This window comes from Cryptococcus neoformans, chromosome 11, assembly GCF_000149385.1.
Source record: "Cryptococcus neoformans var. neoformans B-3501A chromosome 11, whole genome shotgun sequence".
NCBI lineage: Eukaryota > Fungi > Basidiomycota > Tremellomycetes > Tremellales > Cryptococcaceae > Cryptococcus > Cryptococcus deneoformans.
In genome coordinates this window covers 479,428-496,710 of record NC_009187.1, presented here as the reverse complement: position 1 = coordinate 496,710, position 17,283 = coordinate 479,428, and the positions used below count along the sequence as shown (strand labels likewise).

General features: G+C 49.1%; 4 protein-coding genes across 4 annotated transcripts; 3 read left to right on the top strand and 1 right to left on the bottom strand.

Moving 5' to 3' along the window:
• Positions 1 to 4: 4 nt before the first annotated feature.
• On the top strand, positions 5 to 4,395 carry CNBK1700 (hypothetical protein; the record flags this gene model as incomplete). Its single annotated transcript, XM_767703.1, has 16 exons — positions 5 to 179; positions 227 to 339; positions 390 to 603; positions 653 to 1,671; positions 1,720 to 1,845; positions 1,909 to 2,010; positions 2,071 to 2,203; positions 2,259 to 2,368; positions 2,425 to 2,577; positions 2,645 to 2,750; positions 2,808 to 2,944; positions 3,007 to 3,278; positions 3,311 to 3,458; positions 3,509 to 3,785; positions 3,835 to 3,980; positions 4,033 to 4,395. 16 exons carry the CDS (start codon positions 5 to 7, stop codon positions 4,393 to 4,395), a joined length of 3,594 nt encoding a protein of 1,197 aa, XP_772796.1.
• A 494-nt stretch (positions 4,396 to 4,889) lies between these two features.
• CNBK1690 (hypothetical protein) lies at positions 4,890 to 6,639 on the top strand (the record flags this gene model as incomplete). Its single annotated transcript, XM_767702.1, has 6 exons — positions 4,890 to 5,146; positions 5,197 to 5,355; positions 5,439 to 5,934; positions 5,993 to 6,132; positions 6,182 to 6,257; positions 6,307 to 6,639. The coding sequence occupies 6 exons, from the start codon at positions 4,890 to 4,892 to the stop codon at positions 6,637 to 6,639; spliced, it is 1,461 nt and encodes a 486-aa protein (XP_772795.1).
• Positions 6,640 to 8,383: 1,744 nt separating this feature from the next.
• Positions 8,384 to 11,491, top strand: CNBK1680 (hypothetical protein; the record flags this gene model as incomplete). Its single annotated transcript, XM_767701.1, has 7 exons — positions 8,384 to 8,676; positions 8,743 to 8,830; positions 8,887 to 9,225; positions 9,280 to 9,719; positions 9,766 to 10,089; positions 10,145 to 10,848; positions 10,905 to 11,491. The coding sequence occupies 7 exons, from the start codon at positions 8,384 to 8,386 to the stop codon at positions 11,489 to 11,491; spliced, it is 2,775 nt and encodes a 924-aa protein (XP_772794.1).
• Positions 11,492 to 11,892: 401 nt separating this feature from the next.
• Positions 11,893 to 16,565, bottom strand: CNBK1670 (hypothetical protein; the record flags this gene model as incomplete). Its single annotated transcript, XM_767700.1, has 7 exons — positions 11,893 to 12,122; positions 12,184 to 12,496; positions 12,662 to 12,741; positions 12,894 to 13,022; positions 13,104 to 14,628; positions 14,734 to 15,404; positions 15,455 to 16,565. 7 exons carry the CDS (start codon positions 16,563 to 16,565, stop codon positions 11,893 to 11,895), a joined length of 4,059 nt encoding a protein of 1,352 aa, XP_772793.1.
• Positions 16,566 to 17,283: the final 718 nt, after the last annotated feature.

Genomic DNA, 17,283 nt, shown 5'->3' with positions numbered 1-17,283 from the left:
AGCCATGTCCTCAATACCCCGTACATCCCCTCAAGACGATGTGCGCGCCCACATTACTGCCTCTCTTTGCGCACAGCGCGCACCAGATGGCACTCCTGAGGAGACACTCATCACTTTCCTCAAGGTGTACGAGGAGGATCCAGCCGGCGGAACAAAGTCCAGATACCTGATACTTGCGGGTAAGACTGATGGTCATGAATAGTATCTGTAGCTCATATAACCACAGTACAACGAACAGGCAGGGTGTTTATCCACAAGGCCAAGAGAAACAGTAATCTGTCTTTCTCAAAAGGTAAGACGTGGTACTTGGAGGATGTTCGCGTGTTGGAAGTAATGGGGGTATGTGTTTTGTTTCTTTACACTCATAACGATCTAACTGGGTAAACCAGCCATCAGATTTTGCCCTGACAATGACCACACGGCGCTACCACTGGACGACCGAACGCCCCAAAGATCAAACGGCATTTCTTACTTCTGTGGTCAAGGTCTACAAGGAGTACACTCATGGTCGTCTACCCGAACTAATCAATTTTGTTCCTCCTTCAACTCAACCTCAGCCACCCTCTCAACAACAAATGCCTCCTCATACGGGCCTTAATGAACGTAAGTTGGGGCCCACTCGCATATGATCCAAGATTGACCGCTCCATCAGCCTTCCCCATCCCCCGAGTGGGCAATTCCGACCTTACGCCCCCTCAACCATTCGGACGCTCATACCGTGCAAACTCTTCCTCATCAGTTAACTCTTCACAAACGTACGGTAGTCATTACCAGCCTTCACATTCCGAATCATCTCGGGGACGACCTTCCCTGGATGATGACCGCTCACCGCCGAGTTCGGCGGGTGCAGGCGCCTTTGCTCGTTTGCCGTTGAGCGATACCGGTAGAAGACCTTCTGTGGGAGATGGAAGAGGAGTGATGTCTCCAAGAGCTGTCGGGCCAGGAAATGGAGTGGGAATGGGCCCGCCTCCAGCGCAGAGAAAAATGTCGGACGATAGAGCAGAAAGGATCGGTCCGAGTGCTCTTCGGAACGTATCAGCCGCCTCTGAATACGATCCAGGAGCTGCAGGTGACGCAAGTTTGAGGATGAAGAAGTCTGAGAGTGATATGGGTGTCATTGCAGAGATGGAGAGGGAACGATCAGTATTGGCGGGAGATGGGAGAAAAGCAAACCAAAGTAATAGAATAGCCTCAGCTCCCGTCATCCGAGAACCTTCATCGCCACCACCGCCGCTTCCACCACCTCCACAATCTACGTCCAATCCCCAAGCATCAGAACAAGCAAAGCCGAAACCTGCTCCTCCGACCATCACCACCACGGACCTCTCAGTACCGTCTCCCGGGCTCACCACACCTGCCGCCTATTCTTCTTCTCCAGCGAGCGCTACCCGTCCATATCGACGAGCCTCTTTTCATCCTCCCCCACTCGACACTACCATCTCTCGTGACGTACTTCTCCAATCACGTACAGGGCTGCTACCAGGAGCTGCGGGTATGACAATAGATGAATCAGAAGGGGATGATGGGGTGTTGAAGAATGTTGAGGAGATGCTGGAAGGATTTGATTGGGGGATGAGTGCTGGGGGACTTGGTATAAGTGGGGAAGGGAAGAAGAAAGGAGCAGACGTCATTGAGAATCGGTTATTGGATGAACTAACTGCTCTGGATTCTGTAAGTGAATCGGCATTAATTTTGATGCTGAAACTAATACATATCAAGGCCATTATTCATGCTTTCTTGGAATCTGATGATAGAACAGCTCAAGTTTTGGCCCATATCGACGAAGCGCTTATGGAGCTGGATGACATTGATTTGCAGATCACCGGATATCGGATGCAGCTCAACGTAGGTGGCTCTGAATGAAAAAAAAAAATATGGTTCATACTGATTCGTGGACTCGAACCCCAGGCTGTATCTGATGACATCTCTTATATCGAGTCTCAAGGAAAAGGCCTCCAAGTTCAGACGTCAAACCAACAGGTCCTCCTGAACGAACTTCGTCAACTTTTGGTGAGTGTCCATGAGTAATATCAAGACGTGAAACGGTGTACTAAAATATTATGCATACAGCAAATCGTCGAGGTACCTGCGGATGATCTGCATACCCTGATTAAAGAGCCTCCTTCTTCTGAACAAGGTGTTAAGGCGCTTGAACGGGCCGCGGCGTCCCTATACAAGGCCTTACAAGCCGGTATGGATACTGGTGAGTTTTTCGAATACACCTACTGCTTAATTCAAACCATTAACATTGACTGCAGCCAATGCAGAAGTGGCTGCTACTATCGCGAGGATGCAAGAGTACCGTGAGCAGAGCTCCAAGTTTTGTAAGCGGATGTCCGATTATCTCGATATCACGTTCCAGTACCAGGTGAATGGCCATATTTATTTTCGCCATTACTTACCGCTCATATGTTTTCACTATAGGCCGATTCTACTCTATCAGAATTTCGTAAAAACTTCAAGAAAACCATGGCTCTGGAATCTCATCAAAAGATGGGCGAGAAGCTGATGATATATACTGGCCTGGTGCTGTATATCAAAGAAATGGACGATGCGCGATATCAAAAACTTTGTTCAGTGCGTCTCTTTTTTTCCTTCAGTTTTAGTTATGGAAAGGTCCAAGGGCTGATAGTAATTCTAAAAGGACTATATGTCAAGAGCCAGTCAGCTGCATCAGTCGGAGATGAGAGAGCTTTTGACGTATATGGCATCACTCAATGTTAGTTCCGGCGATGCTGGTGCGGATGCTGGTACGTGTCATAACGCATTTTAACTGGAGTTTCTTTATGTTGACCTGTATGAGATAGACTTTTCGAGTGCACCCGGTGCAAATTATGCGAGACCGTCTGCGCTGCAAAAGTCTAAGACGGTTATTGGACTAGGTCTTGGTAATCAACCCAAGCAGGAAAAGCGCACAGGCAACAACGTTAATCGTGCCGCTGAGGTTCGTCCCCGTTGGGTAATAAAATTTGGTTTTTGCCTCACATTCTAATATTTGTTTATCAGCTTTACCGCCAAGCCTTTACACAAATCATCAACCAAATCGTAATCGAAGAAGACTTTATCAATGCCTTCCTCCGCCCCGTTGATACCGAATCCACTTTCGCTGATTACATGGAGCTTGACTCTTACTTCCGAAGACAAGCTGCTAGACATGCCAGTAGAGCAAGGTCAGCGGGGATGATACAGTTGTTGAGGTCGATGATGGATCTGATTTTTGGGTTTGTGGAGGTTGAATTGAAGAATTGGGTGGAAGCGACGGTGGAGAAGGGTCCTGTGTAAGTAAAAGGGAACGCAACGTATACAATAGGCTAACGACATTCAGTGCCATTGTGGGGATTATTGCTGTCACAGAGAGGTTAGCAAAAGAAGCAGAGGAAGAAAACACTTCCATATTTTTTGCACAGCTCTTTGATAAGCAGCTGTTAAAACAAAGATTGATCATGGATATGTTTGTCGTGAGTCTATATTCCTTGTTCTTGTTGGTGCCCCCTGATCGTCTTGATAGAACAAACAAATCAAATTAATCGAAGCTTCGAAGACGGTCATCAAGAGACGCAAAGGTATCATCTTTTTTGTCAAGCATTTCCCTGTCTTTGTAGAGAGAGTAGAGCAACAAATGGACGGCAACGGTGACCTGCCCATTCGGGTCAAGGTGAACGAGGCGTATGAAAGGGTAATGACTTCTGTATTTGGATCGCTTGAGCAGCTGGCAAAGATGGAAAGAGCGGAGACACAAGCAAATGAAGACAAGGGACAGCTGAACTACCACGTCATCATGATAGGTGAGAACTCACGGAAGAGATGAGGATTATTGTGCTAATGTGGTCGCAGAAAACTTGCACTGCTTCGTTGAGGATGTTTCACAAATCAAGTCTATGGCTATGGCTGGCTTTTTGCAACGTGCCAAGGCACGCTATGAAGAGAACGTGTCGATGTACATTAAGCTCATGTTACGGCGAACCTTTGCTCGATTCATCGTGTGTTTGATGTGCTCTCATTGACGGAAAACATGCTAACGAGCGTATGAAGGACTTTTTCGATGGTGTTGATCGCCTGCTTCAAAGCACCCCTGCCAATGAAGTCTCGCTTCATCATTCTTACAATCGCTCGGCTCTTAAAAAGATACTCAAAGACCACGGAGCCAAGGATATGAGAAAGGCAGTGGAGACCATGTCCAGAAGAGTGGACAAGCACTTTGCAGATGACGAAGAACCAAATACATCTACTGCCAATACGGCACTCATCAGTATAATATGGAAGGAGTTGACGAAAGAGTTCGCAAAAGAGATCTTGAGGGCGCAAGGGATTGTTGCGAAGAGCTATGGGGACTCTGGGCTGGGGCTTGAATTTAGCGCTGCGGACGTCGAGGCTACGTGCAAAAAAATGAAGTAGTATGAGGCATAATTAGATCGTAACTACTGGCTGTTCGGGGATGTACGTAAACATGGACTATAGTGATATCTGTGATTGCGTCATGAGATTGAGGTATGAGTCATCCTGAACCTTGATAGGCCTATTGATTATGCGGATTTGATCCCATCCAGGTCCTCCCCCTCCCCAAGGCACAGATCGGGAATCAAAATCCTTATGTATTTTCTCTTCCCTCTCATCAGCCAAAGACCTTCCCTAAAAACACCTTTTTTCCATCCCATCCCATCCCTTGCCTCCTTTCCTCCTTTTCTGTTCCCGCATCTATCTATGTCTCCGGCAACCCTATCGTTCTCTCCCCCCACTCACACGTAAACCTACCGCCATCACCCCTCCAATCACCCGAGGCCGCCACCATCCCGTAAACCGTAATCAAGACATAGTGCTGGAAGGAAGGCTGCGACTCGGTCGGCGAGGAAGGCCACCATCGCAATATTCTCTAACCGCAAGAACGGGTTATGCCTTTTCCACAACCCTCACAAGACACTGAGAGCCAGTACGTTTCCTCTTCAGCAGTTCCGTCCATTACGCGCTCCGTCGCCACTGCTGTGGAGAAGCATGGTAGCCAATTTGAGCGGGAGCCAGATGCTTCACTCTCGATCTCCGCTTCCGCTTCTCAGCCAAATAATGGAAATATGCGCTCCGGTAATGCGTTAGTGCTATTCACACCGCCAATCATTCTGCAGAAGGGTATTTTCAGTGGCAAACAGATGCGGTACGTTATGCGTATAGAACATCCGTAACATATCGTTGATCTTTGCTTAGATTCGCACTTACTGTTGAACAAGAGCCTGTTTTGGGTAGACGGAAGACCGAAAAAGACAGAAGACCGCTGGGGCCTGCGCCCATTGTACGGCTTCGAGCTGTGGAGTGCCGGTCAGCAGACGATGATGCCGGTGTAATCGAGGAAGAGGTCGATGCAGGGTAAGAATAATATCCCTTGAGTGTATAGTCATCCAAAAGCTGACACTATCTTGCCTATCTTTTGCTTGCTTTGTTTGACACAGGACTCTTGACGCTGTTAACATTGTTTGCGCTGCCGATTTGTGTGCGCCTATGGTATCTCAGTATTCGGCTATCGAAGAAACAAGTGGAGTTAAATTGCTTCGCGGATCAGAGCATCAGCCACATGGAGAAAATGATACATCTTCAGCTAATTTTCCGGGGGCTACAAGTAGCGAGCAAGCTAGTTCAGGCCCATCGACGCAGGCGCAGAAGGCGAGAGATCAAGCTGCTACTTCGGAGGTTGATCCAGCATCGCTTGGAGACCGTTCACTAGCTGAAGATGTTGTGCGTGGAGAAAAAGCTGCCAAAGAGTGGAAACGGCCGAAGTCATCAGGCGAAATGTCGTCTGGCTCAGCAACAGAGACTGGAAGCGCTCATCGAGGCGGAGCTGGGCGTGGAGCAGCAGTACCGGAAAGAAATTTGTATGGCAATTTACATGTCGGAGGAGTTAAAGTGCCCGATCTAGAAGGAAAGATGGGGGTGTGGTTCTTATTTACGGTAGGGTTATATATAGATTGATATCGGAGTAGTCGACTGATACATTGCTATTTTGTAGGATCTCTGTGTAAGGCAAGAAGGAAGTTATTCTTTGCGGTTCAGATGTTACGATATAACGGCGGTGGAAGAAGAAGGATTGCCGGTGGCCCAACTGGTAGAATGTAGAAGCCAACCGTTCCGCATCTACTCGCCTCGACAGTAAGTGTTTTGAACCACATTCAGAGTAATCGCTGACGGACCATGTCAGGATCCCCATGTTACCAAAGCTTACAGAATTAGCAGAACATTTTGCCAGACTAGGGTTCAAGTTGAATACGCGGAAGGTAAATCTCTTGACTACATCCATCGTGCAAAGCTAAACGTAATATACAGAATGATAGAACGGCGCAATCCCCTCCGCCGCCACCGCCATCAACAGCACCTCTTTCTGCCGAGGCAGCAGTATCAGCTACGGGCTCCCGCCCTCAACCTTGTCCCATTCAGCCTCTCGATCCATCCTCCCACATGTCTTCATCCTCATCAACGTCAAATTCCGAAAAAGCTATGAAAAGCACAAGCACCGGTCAGAGTACATCGTTTCTGACCGATAATACCTCGAAAACATCAAACAGCTTGGGGGGATCTGGTGTATCTGGTGCTAAGGGAGCTTCGACAGGCGACGGGGCAGTCTTTGCAGCTGACATCGGCGAGCAACGAGGAAAATAGTCGAACAGGGGCAGGAGATTGAGAAGTAAGGGTAGATCTGGGCAAGAATGCGAAGTCAGAAGTAACAACATCGCCTTGCACAACTCCACATATCGCAGATATCCTGTATTACAAATATAACAGATGCTTATTCTTGATCATGAACATCATGACTCTGTTTCCAACGACCCTCGGGTTTCAAAGGGCTGACGCTTATGCCAGTGATACAGACCTTTGTGCAGAAATACGTTAAAGCAAAACTTTTATATTAAGGATCGGAAACATTCAGAAGTCGCGGACAGAAGGAGTAGGGTGATACGGGCGGAAAAGATGGACACGACTTGCCTCAGGTCATGATTCCTACCTTCTCCTTTGGAGATCCTTTCGGTAAGTACAGGTTTTAGCTCCGACAATTCTCTTCTCTCCACTATCCTTTCTTTCCCTTCCACCGTTCAACTTCCGAGCTGACAGGCTACAATTTGTGGCCTGCTAGGAAACTCTGTCATTTGAGGGCCATGGTATCGTCGTTCCCTTGTGTTCCCGCCCAAATTGAGATATTCTCACCGTCATATGGAGCTTGAATTGTTCTGACTCTAAAAATGGAAGATGTGGGACAAAACTTGGATCTGTGAAGCTCAGGCTCAATAATGTTCGCCGTGGCAATAAGTCACTCACTTAATCAAGTCCGTTCTTCAAAGCACTACAAATAAATAACAAACAAAAAAATCAGCCTTGAAGTTGCTGAAGGACAAAGAAACAGAACGAGCTCACAAGCTTTACCAAATAAACCCCCTAGGATAATTAGAACCCCAGCGGCCGGGATGAAAAGACTCTTGACTCCAATCTCCCCGCCCACTCTAAAGGAAAGGGTCAAGAAACGACGCATGTTGAGACCGGGGCGCTGTGCCAACTGTGGATGTACTGAGGTCAGTGTGAGCTTATCCTAATGAGTCAGAAGCGAAAAACTGACTGCAGAGATGGGCAGAAAGAAACTAGTCTGTGGAGGACAAACGTTGACGCAGTAGACGAGAAGGGAAAAATTGTCTGTAACGCTTGTGGTTTGTGGGTCAGTACCGTCTTTGACATGATAACACGCAGATAGTGTGCTCAATCTACTCCTAGAGAGTCGAGCATGGTTTTCCCAGAGCCAAAGGACGTCGGTCCGGATCACCCACAAGTAATTCAAGCCCTCAGAGTCCCCATAAGAACAAGTTTTCAGCTTTGAATGTTAAACAGCACGAAGTAACCAAAGGCACGCCTTCCGAAGATGAAATGTCAGATGATACTACAGATGTCGACGAAGTCACTGAGGCCGCATGTATCTTGATGGAAATGGCTGTCAAGGTGAGTTTAGAACTAAGGAGCCAGAAGTGTGAAAATATTTAGCTGAGCGTACCTACTACCAATCTAGTGGCGCACCTTGATAGGACGACCACTAATTAAAAAAGACTCGGGGGTAATAGGTTCCTAAAAATCTGGCAATTGATTTTCCGCCAAGTTAGATACAGAGGAAATACATGGGAACATAATAGCTTCCCATTCCTATTAATACAATGAGTGTCCGTTTGTGTAGTAGTTTTAAGCGTCTTCCGTCATGTTTAGTAGTCCACAGTGTTAATATTGGCTCGTCGATGTTTTCCGACGGAAAGAGAACAGTTATGATGACATCATCATTAAATGAATTTGATCCCGTCACAGCCATTATTATTTATCCATCTGATCTTCAGATGGATATTTTGGTGGCTTACTCACTTTCCTACTCCCAATGGCGAATCCTATTCCCCTCCCCACGGTCCCAGAAGACACTCTTCACTATGTCATACATCTTCCTCGGCTGGAAGAACCCCTCACGGCAGCTCTCCTCGTTACTGAGCACGTCCACTCGCTTCTTCCGGAACGCTGGCTATGGAACAAGGACCCATGGGAGCTCAAAGTGGCCACAGATGACGATCACAAACTGGAAGGAAGAATGAGAGTAGGGGATGCGGTAGATGATGAGTGGCTGGTGGTATGGCTCCTTACACAAGTCTCTAAAAAGTGGCCAGAATTTATCATTAGGTATGTATCCGATCACATCGCCATTCGTTAATTGCAGAATTGGCTAACACCGCTGGTCCATGGTAGTGTAAGGGACACGGATGGAGAGTTTCTTCTTATTGAAGCCGCGAATGAGCTTCCTTCTTGGGTGTCACCCGATAATGCCAATAATAGAGTAGGTCTCGTCATGACTTGCCACTCGTAAGAGCTCGATCGCTGAATTCAAATTAGTTGTGGCTCTCAAATGGTCACCTTCACCTTCTCCCACTAAACATACACTCACCTGCACCTCCACATCAGCTCCCCGATGACCTCACATTTGACTCTTCAATTTACCTCTCTGAGACTGATGCTCTTCGGGCCGTACAGACCGGCAGATATCTTGCTCCCAAAGAGGTCGAGAACGTTGTATGGGAAAGAATAAAGGGCTATCCGGAAGCGATGAAAACCCATCTTCATCAGACCAAAATCTATCTGCCTGCTGGCATCGCCAAAGCACTCAATAGGAAACCCGAATTGGTACAGAAAGCTGTAGAAGCTTTTTACGTTCGAGATCCTGCCCAACTTCGTGTGAGTGATTTTTTTTCCTTATCTCGATAAACACCCAAAGCTGACTCCTTGCAGGCCGCTTCACGAATGACACACTTTCCACCCTCCCCTTCAATCCTTAGTCAGCTCACTCTCACTCGCGCTGCTTACGCCCAGCTGCAAGGGCAGGTTTTCCATCCACCCAGAGTCTTTGGCCCTGAATGGAATGTCCGCGACCCTCCCTCTTTGGACGCTACCGAAGGCACTTACAAACACCTTGAGAATGAGCGACGGTGGAGAGATCTAGGTGTTAAACTCGCCACTGGTTTTGAAATTATGTACCGTGAAGGCGGTAGAAAGTCTCGTTCGGGAGCTACAGGCGAGTCGGTGGATAGCGCCGAGGATAAAGGATACGCATCCTTCCTTGAGGGAATCAGGAAGGCTGGGTGGTTTGGAAATGAGCTGGAAGGTAGTCAAAAGTGGAAAGAGAGAGAAGAAAAGGCAAGGAAAGGTTACATAAATGCCAAGTCTGCAGAGTAAGTTTTGACATTTTGTCGAGAGTGTATTTTGACAGGAACGTAGTATTGCATCTCAAAGACCTTCATTTGCCTACCTAGTAGACAATGCCATTGCTTCATGCTCATTGTCTCTCGATCAACTTGCCGTTTCAGAAGATGCCCCCGAAGACAATGACGATTGGCTCCAAATTTCCCCTGACGAACTCGATTCAATGATGTTGCATGCTTCAGGTCAGGCAAAGCAGTCAGATAAGCAGGACGAAGAGCAAAGGAAAAGGGAAAATGTGGAACTCACTGAAGAGGACGGAAAGGCACTTGGCGATTTAGCGAAGAAGGTACAAGAGTTTGTTGGGGGCCAAGGTGATCTCCAGGGTGCCCAATTCGTCGAGTGAGTTCCTTCTATTCTTGACTTGCTATTTCGTGGGTAGCTGACGAATATGTAGCGAGTTGTCTGACGAAGACATGGACTCTGGCTCTGACTCTGACAGCGAAGAATTGCAAGCTCATAAAGACAAGCTTGAGGCCGAGAAGCAAGCGAGAATGGATAGTCTCGTCCCAACTCTTCCCGCTTCCGACTGGGGACGCAAAGTTCACATCTCCGAACAATCCCATCAATTACCAGTAGCAATAAATCAATCATTAACGTCTCCAAAAGCGGACGGCAAGAAGATTGACCCTCTCGAGTTCATCCCTTCTAAAATGCGTCCTCCTCGTTTTGCTAAACAAGAATTCGACGGTGTCGTCTCTGATTCCGAATCTGACTCTGAGTCAGACCTTCCTGCTGAAGGTACTTGGGGGAGGAAAGTTGCGCAGATGAAATGGAGTGAATTTCCACCCGTGGATCTTGAGGATAACCAACAGGCAAGGATTGAAGAAATCGAGGAGGAGGACGAGGATGAGCAACAGCGTAAAGCAAAGTTACGACTGGGCGAGGACGTTGATTTGGAAGAGGAGATGCAGAGGCGCGTCTGGGGTGATAGAGGAGAGGACGAGGATGAAGATGAAGACGTGGCCGCTGGAGGAGAAGAAGGGGTTGATATTGATATGGAGGATGAGACGGAGGAGTTCCTCAAGTTCTCGAGGGAGGCTCTGGGGATCAACGATGAGATGTGGGAGGGTATCTTGGGCGATCGTCGAGCCAGAGGAGGTGAGCTCTTGCACATGGTTTGCGGATATAGCTGTCACGCTAACATGAGGTTGCAGCCTTTGTTCCGCAACTGTCTGGCAAGGTTAAGCGTAAAGACGAGCTACCGGCGAAACTACAGCCACGAGATTCCACCAGCAAAAAGGTCCAGTTTGCCGAGGCTGACTTTCCCTCCAAATCAGCTTCACAGTCATCAGCCACTACCCAATCGCCTGATCAATCGAACACATCTTTAAATTCTTTTGAGACCGTCATGCGTGCTATGGACGAAGCACTCGCTCGCTCCCGAGACGGACCTTCCACCTCTCAACCAAGCCAGCCTAAGTCATCCAACAAATCAAAAAACAAGAAATCGACTTCCTCCGCCAATCCTTTACCGCCTACCTCGCAGACCAATGATGTTGATCTTGATGCATTCTCAGAGGATGACATTGCAGCGATGGATCGCGAGTTACGTTCTGTCTTAAAGGGTGCTGGTATAGACCCTGATGACTCGGATGATGATATTGAAGAGGTCGGCGAGCTTGACGTGAATCAAAAGAGAGAGTATGAGATGATGAAGAATTTCTTGGAAAGTTTCAAGTCTCAAGGAGGGGAAAGCGGTGTTGTGGGGAATCTCTTTGGGCGACTGTCAGAGAAGCATTGAAGAATAGACAGACCATTGTTGGGATTTACTTGTCGGTAGTGCAGACTTTATTACACCCCAAGTACTTATTTATATTGTTACCTAAAACCGTCCTCCTTCTCATAAGCTTGCAACTGGGACAGTTTTTTTATATGATCACGAGCCGAGATTCTGAAGCGCAAAAATATGATTATTCATAAAATGTCGTAAAGTATGCAATGTGCTGAAGACCGATGTATGATTGCTAGGAATCTGACCTAAAACCCAAGAACAACTTGCCCAATGCTAGATATATGCTGGTAACATAACTTTTTTGAGTCATCTGTTGTGCAGATAGATAAAGCAAGATCGAACGCTGAAGAGGATGTCGGGTGGAATGGGGGGAGTTCAAGCGTTCCCAAGGACTCAATGGAGCAGATTTATCAGCCCTGAAGGATCTGACCGACCTTTTCCAAGAGCTTCTTGTACTGCTCGTTACTGTCAGGCTGTGCCGAATGATCTTGTCGCCTTTCTACGCCACCGGAAACGGCCGCTAAAGAATTCTTAGCCAACTTCACCGCAATCCTGATCTTCTCCTTGGCCTTATCGGCACTGCCTATTCGTTCTTGAGGTGCTGTGATAGATTCAAAAACATATTCCACCAGATCTTCGTCTGCACAAATTACCAACAAAGAGATAGCGCGTGGCTACAAGTCAGCTTTTCCTTTGCTGACTAGGTTCACTTGAAAGGTGTGAGGAAGAAACAGTGCACTTGCCACTTGGTATTAACGTCTTGTTGAGATGTAAAGCAAGGCAGTTCCTATCCGCGCACTTCCCACCACCGACTTCCGCAGAGCACAACGTCACACTTGGATCTCTCTGCGAGCGATTAGTCAGCATAATAGAGTCCAGCAATCCATGATCAATATTCAAAAATGGGTCCAAAGAAGACGAAGACGCGGCCATTGAAGAAGAGCTGGATAACGGAATGAGGGTACGAGATAGCTGAGGATAATAAGAGAGGATGGGTTTGTATGCGTGGAATGACTAGCGTTACGGGTTTAGCATTTGTTCGACGCGAGGCAACGCACCAATTGTTGTGGTTGAGAGGTACGTTGTTCACTCGATAAAGTTGAGGGCTGGCTGGTTTGGGAAGCGGCTGAGACGGCCTGCAACATCCGTAAGCATCGATAATTAAGTAAATACACTCACCGTGTGATCATTAGATCCGTCAACTACTAAAGCCAGGTCTTCGTTCTCTGATTTATCAGTACCGTCCTGAAACCGTAAACCTACCATCACCAGGCACGGCTATGACACTCTCTGCAGATTATGCATCAGTAACTTTACAAGAGGCTGGGCTTTGGTAACAGACCAGCGATAGCTACAAGCAAGCAAGTAAACCTTCAGCGTTCTAGAAAAATTATCAGTCTCTAGAACATACCAGAATCTTGAGAAGCAGTAACACCGGCGCCTGGAGCATGAACTTGCATTACCTCATCGTGAGCTTCCTTTTGCGCTTCTTTTTGCGCCAACTCTTGTGTTAGCTGCTTGATATCGGCCGGTGTCGAGGCTAGGGGATAGGCGCGAAATGAGTTGGACAGAACCGGGAAAGAAAAAAGACAAAGGTTTGATTTCGAATTACTAGACTTACACCTGAAAGCATCTTCACCCCTTGGATTTCCAATACTTTGTATCACAGCAGACTTGACGATATCGAGGTTACCCTGATCTTGAGAGACTGATATTTCCTGAACTTCCGTATCGGCGTTACTGCCCATATCCGTAGGGATAGGAGTCGTAGCTCCACTCGCTTGCCCACTCTGTAACTTGCGCCTCTTCTTCATTGCAATCTGCGCCTTTAGCCTTGCAATTTCTTCTTCCAGCTTTCTCTGCTTCTCGTCCGCTTCGATTCTTCGATTCTCTTCGTCATCCTCATCATCAGTATCATCCGGATCGGAATCTTCGTCCAAACTGATCTTGAGCTGATGCGGCCGCAAAGGAGCACAAAATAAACGCCTGGCGGCAAGCGGGGGACGAGCTGCGAGTGCAGAGACGGTTCGGGATTCGTTGAGATCTTCAGCATGGGCACGTTTGATACCTCGACGAACTGGCAGATTGCTCCCAGCACTCGCAGGTCGTTCCGGTAATGTCGCAGATGTTGAAAGTATAGATGGTAGAGCAGATGCGGGCGCGGGGGTGAGAATGGGCGCAGGAGCAGAGACACGAGGTGACACAACGAGAATCTCACCTTCCTCTGGCTCGTCAATATCCATATCGACGTCCACATCCATTTCCATACTCATAGACCTAGACTGTGTTACCGAATTTGGATCCACATGGCTAGCCATCGATGCCGCGGTCATATGCATGCCAAGAAATTCCCTTTCAAGCGCTGCAGCTTCTTCTTGAACCGATCTATCCAGGTCACCAGTCCTGATAGACACACCGGTGCTCTGAACTTCCGCACTCTGTATGGCAGGAGTGGTAGACCCCCGGGTCGACGTGAGCGCCGGAGCTTCCAATGCTGGCGTTACTGATGCAGACGGCTGAACGCTCGCTTCCTTTCGACGTCGCATGCTTTCCAGCACTTTCCGCTTGGACTCTGATAACATGGTTTGCAAATCAGCCGGAGGGGATCCGGGAGGAAGAGGAGGTGCGGCCGTTTGTGGAGGAGGGGGCTGATCTTGTGCGAGAGGCGTAACGGGTACTTCCACATTAATATCAAAGATAGCGGGTTGCTGGAATACCTGAGGCAGATCGGGTTGACGCTGACGTTGATGTTGGGGCTGATACTGATGTTGGAGATGAGCTTGCACTTGCGGCTGGGGTTGGACCGGATACATGGCGTAGGGATCCTGAATGTAAGGCGCCGCATGGTAGGGTTCGGGATACACGGCAGGACGTGGAGGTAAACCCGTAGGCCCAGAGACAGACGCCGAGGTTGAAGCAGCGGCGGCGGCAGCTGCAGCAGCCTGAGCACGAGCCGCCTTTTTCTCCTTCTTTGTCATTTTCAGAGGTTTGGTCGGAGGTGGCGGATGAGGATGAGGTTGAGATGGTTGTGGGGGTTGTGAAGGCCCTGTCTGGTTTGCCTGACTGATAGCTTGACTCGCCATAGTTGATGGACCGGGGCCTGCTTCCGTCGAAGCGTTTGCGGCTGCATTTGCCCTGGCCTCTTCCTGATTACCCTTCTTCTTCTTCTTTTTCTTCTTGGAAGATTGCTGTTTGTTCGCTGGGGAAGATGGCTGTTTGTTCGCTGGGGAAGATGGCACTGGTAACTGCACAGGAGGTACAGATGGCTGCGGTGTACTTCCCGAAGGAGGAAGAAGACTTGTTGGACGAGGAGGAAGGGAGGCTAAACCAGTGTGAAGGGTTGATTGAGCTGGCTGATCGCCTGACGACGTAGATGCAGAAGTCGGAGGCATATCGGGAACGGAAAGCGAAGGTGCAAGAAGGCTTCCAAGCCGAGGGGAAGGTCTGCTCTCAAGAGGAACTTGACTAACTGGGCTGACGATAGGATGAGATGGAGGTGACAGCACGGGTGTCGGAAACGAAGGCTCTGGAGGTCTGGGAGCTTCCGGCTCTGGTGATTCCACGCTTGCCAAGGTGAGAAGTTGTGCGGGGTCCACTCGATAGGCAAGAGGCTCCACTGTGGCTTCGGACCCTGGACTTTCCGCAAGCATCTCGTCATCCACCATATTCTCAGAGCTCGGCGCAGTAGCCTCGGATGGTTCAATCGCGTAGGCCATTGACCCTTCACGTGAATAGCCAACATCGGGTGTTTCTTGTTCACCAAAACCATCACGTTCTCGAGTACCTTGAACAATCTCACGACAGACTGCCATGACATGCTCTGGCGGAGCGCCGCGTGCGATAAGAGCTTCAGGATCCACACCCTCGTATAAAAGGTTGCGGATGATGTCCATGTAGTCATTGTTCTCTTCTTCTGGAGCATCTTTGACGATGTCAGCCTGAAGCTCAAGAGTGAAATGGAAAATAACATACTTGATGCTGGAGCAGCCAAAGGCGACTCTAATTCTAGACGATCTTCCTCGTTCATGATTGCATCCTCATTGTCCCAAGTCCGATCTTCCTGCTCTTCTTCAGCAGCACCTTCAAATTCGGGGGTAGGCGGACGAGTCCAGGTTTCCTTGGAATCGGAAAACTCAAATGTCGAGCTCAAGGGTGGTGTGCCGGGAGGTGAATTGGGTAGTGATGAAGGTGCGAAACTGGGCCCGAGAGGAGGCGTTTTGGCCTCGAAAATCTGTTCCTGGGGCGGTAAAGGAGGAGTCGTCGCTTCATGATAATGTTCTTTTTGCAAAGGCAAAGGCGGTGTTGCCGCTCCGACTACTTGCTCTTGAGGAGGGAGTGACGGCGACCTCGGTGGTGTTGACGGGACGAGATGGACAGAGGTCGAGGGCAAAGGCGGTGTCGGTATGCGCGGCGAGGGCAGCTCAATGTTTGTCGGTGGTGGAGGTGTCTGGGGCGGAGGAGACGGTTCGGGCACAGGCAGACTGGGCACCCGATGGCGAGGAAAGATATCGTCGCGGGAAGCGGTGGCAGGCTCGAACCGCGTTGAAGTCGGTCGTCCAGAGCGAGACGAAGGTGCGCTGACAGGCGACCTCTCCGTGTGGTGCATGGCCTTGCTCCGGATACCATTGAATGCAGCCTGGACGGGAGTGACCCGAGTGCCTCCGATCCTTCTAGCCAGCATGGATCCCTCGCCGCCTGCCGGTTCGTATTCGTCGTCGCTGATTTCGCCTTCTTCCTTGTCATCAGGAGCGACTGGTGACAAGTTCGGTTTGCCGATCCTGTCCGCCAACGAGGGCTTTGGCTTGGAAATCCGTTCAAGGAGGGCTGGTGCTTGCTGCGAGGATACGCCGGCGGCCGATGCGGGAGGAGCGGCGCCGAAAATGCCTGCGGGGGCTGGCGGGCGGGGATCTTGCGAGCGCGCGGTTGAGCTCCTGAGGGCTGCTGCTCTGAGCTGGAGGATATCTGACGAGCCGTCCCCGGGTTTTGGGGGGAGGGCCGGTGGGGGCTGCTGTGGGGAGGCGGGGAGCTTGCTGCTCATGGTGTCCTGGGGAGCTTTGGCGGGTCGGGAAGAGGCGGAGCCCATATAGGGGGCGGTGCGCAGGGGAAATATTACTACTAGAAATACTACAGAAGGGGGCCGGGTCTCATAACAGGCTGGGTCGCATCCACCGCCGCTGCTACTTTAACTCGTCGACGACTCCGCCGCACAATGCAATCCCGACCAGTGACGTGGATTTGTTCCACATTTGTCATTTTCCCTACCGCCCAACGCAAAGAAGCCGCGGCGAGCCAAATGAGTGTATGGTAAGCGCACTGATAATACTGATGTACAACTCCTCGCAGTCCCGAAGACTACTAATGAGTGGTTCCACAGGATGCGGTATTCAGAATGGTCAACATACATCCACTATCAACGTGCTCATGCCAACTCGCATGACATGTATCTGATTCTATCTTATTTATTTGATACTCTTCATCCAGTTCGAGTTGTTCAATACGACGTTGTCGTCTTCCCTCAATACCCAATCCATCAAGTCGCTTTGCGTTTTGGTTTCAGAGCAGAAGAAATTGCTCGATTACAATGGTCTTGTACCGGCTGCTAAAAAGGCGACGAGAGGAGAAGAAGTCGAGTCAAGATATGTTTCAGAGTTCCATGACTATAGAGAACAACAACTGAAGGAAGAAGATGACGGCGAGGAAAGCGGATGTGGCCGCCCAGAAGGCCCGACCACATGAATTCGGACAGGAGGAACGATGCGACAACAAGGCAAGAATGCGCGGGATTTTAATTTGAAGGCTCA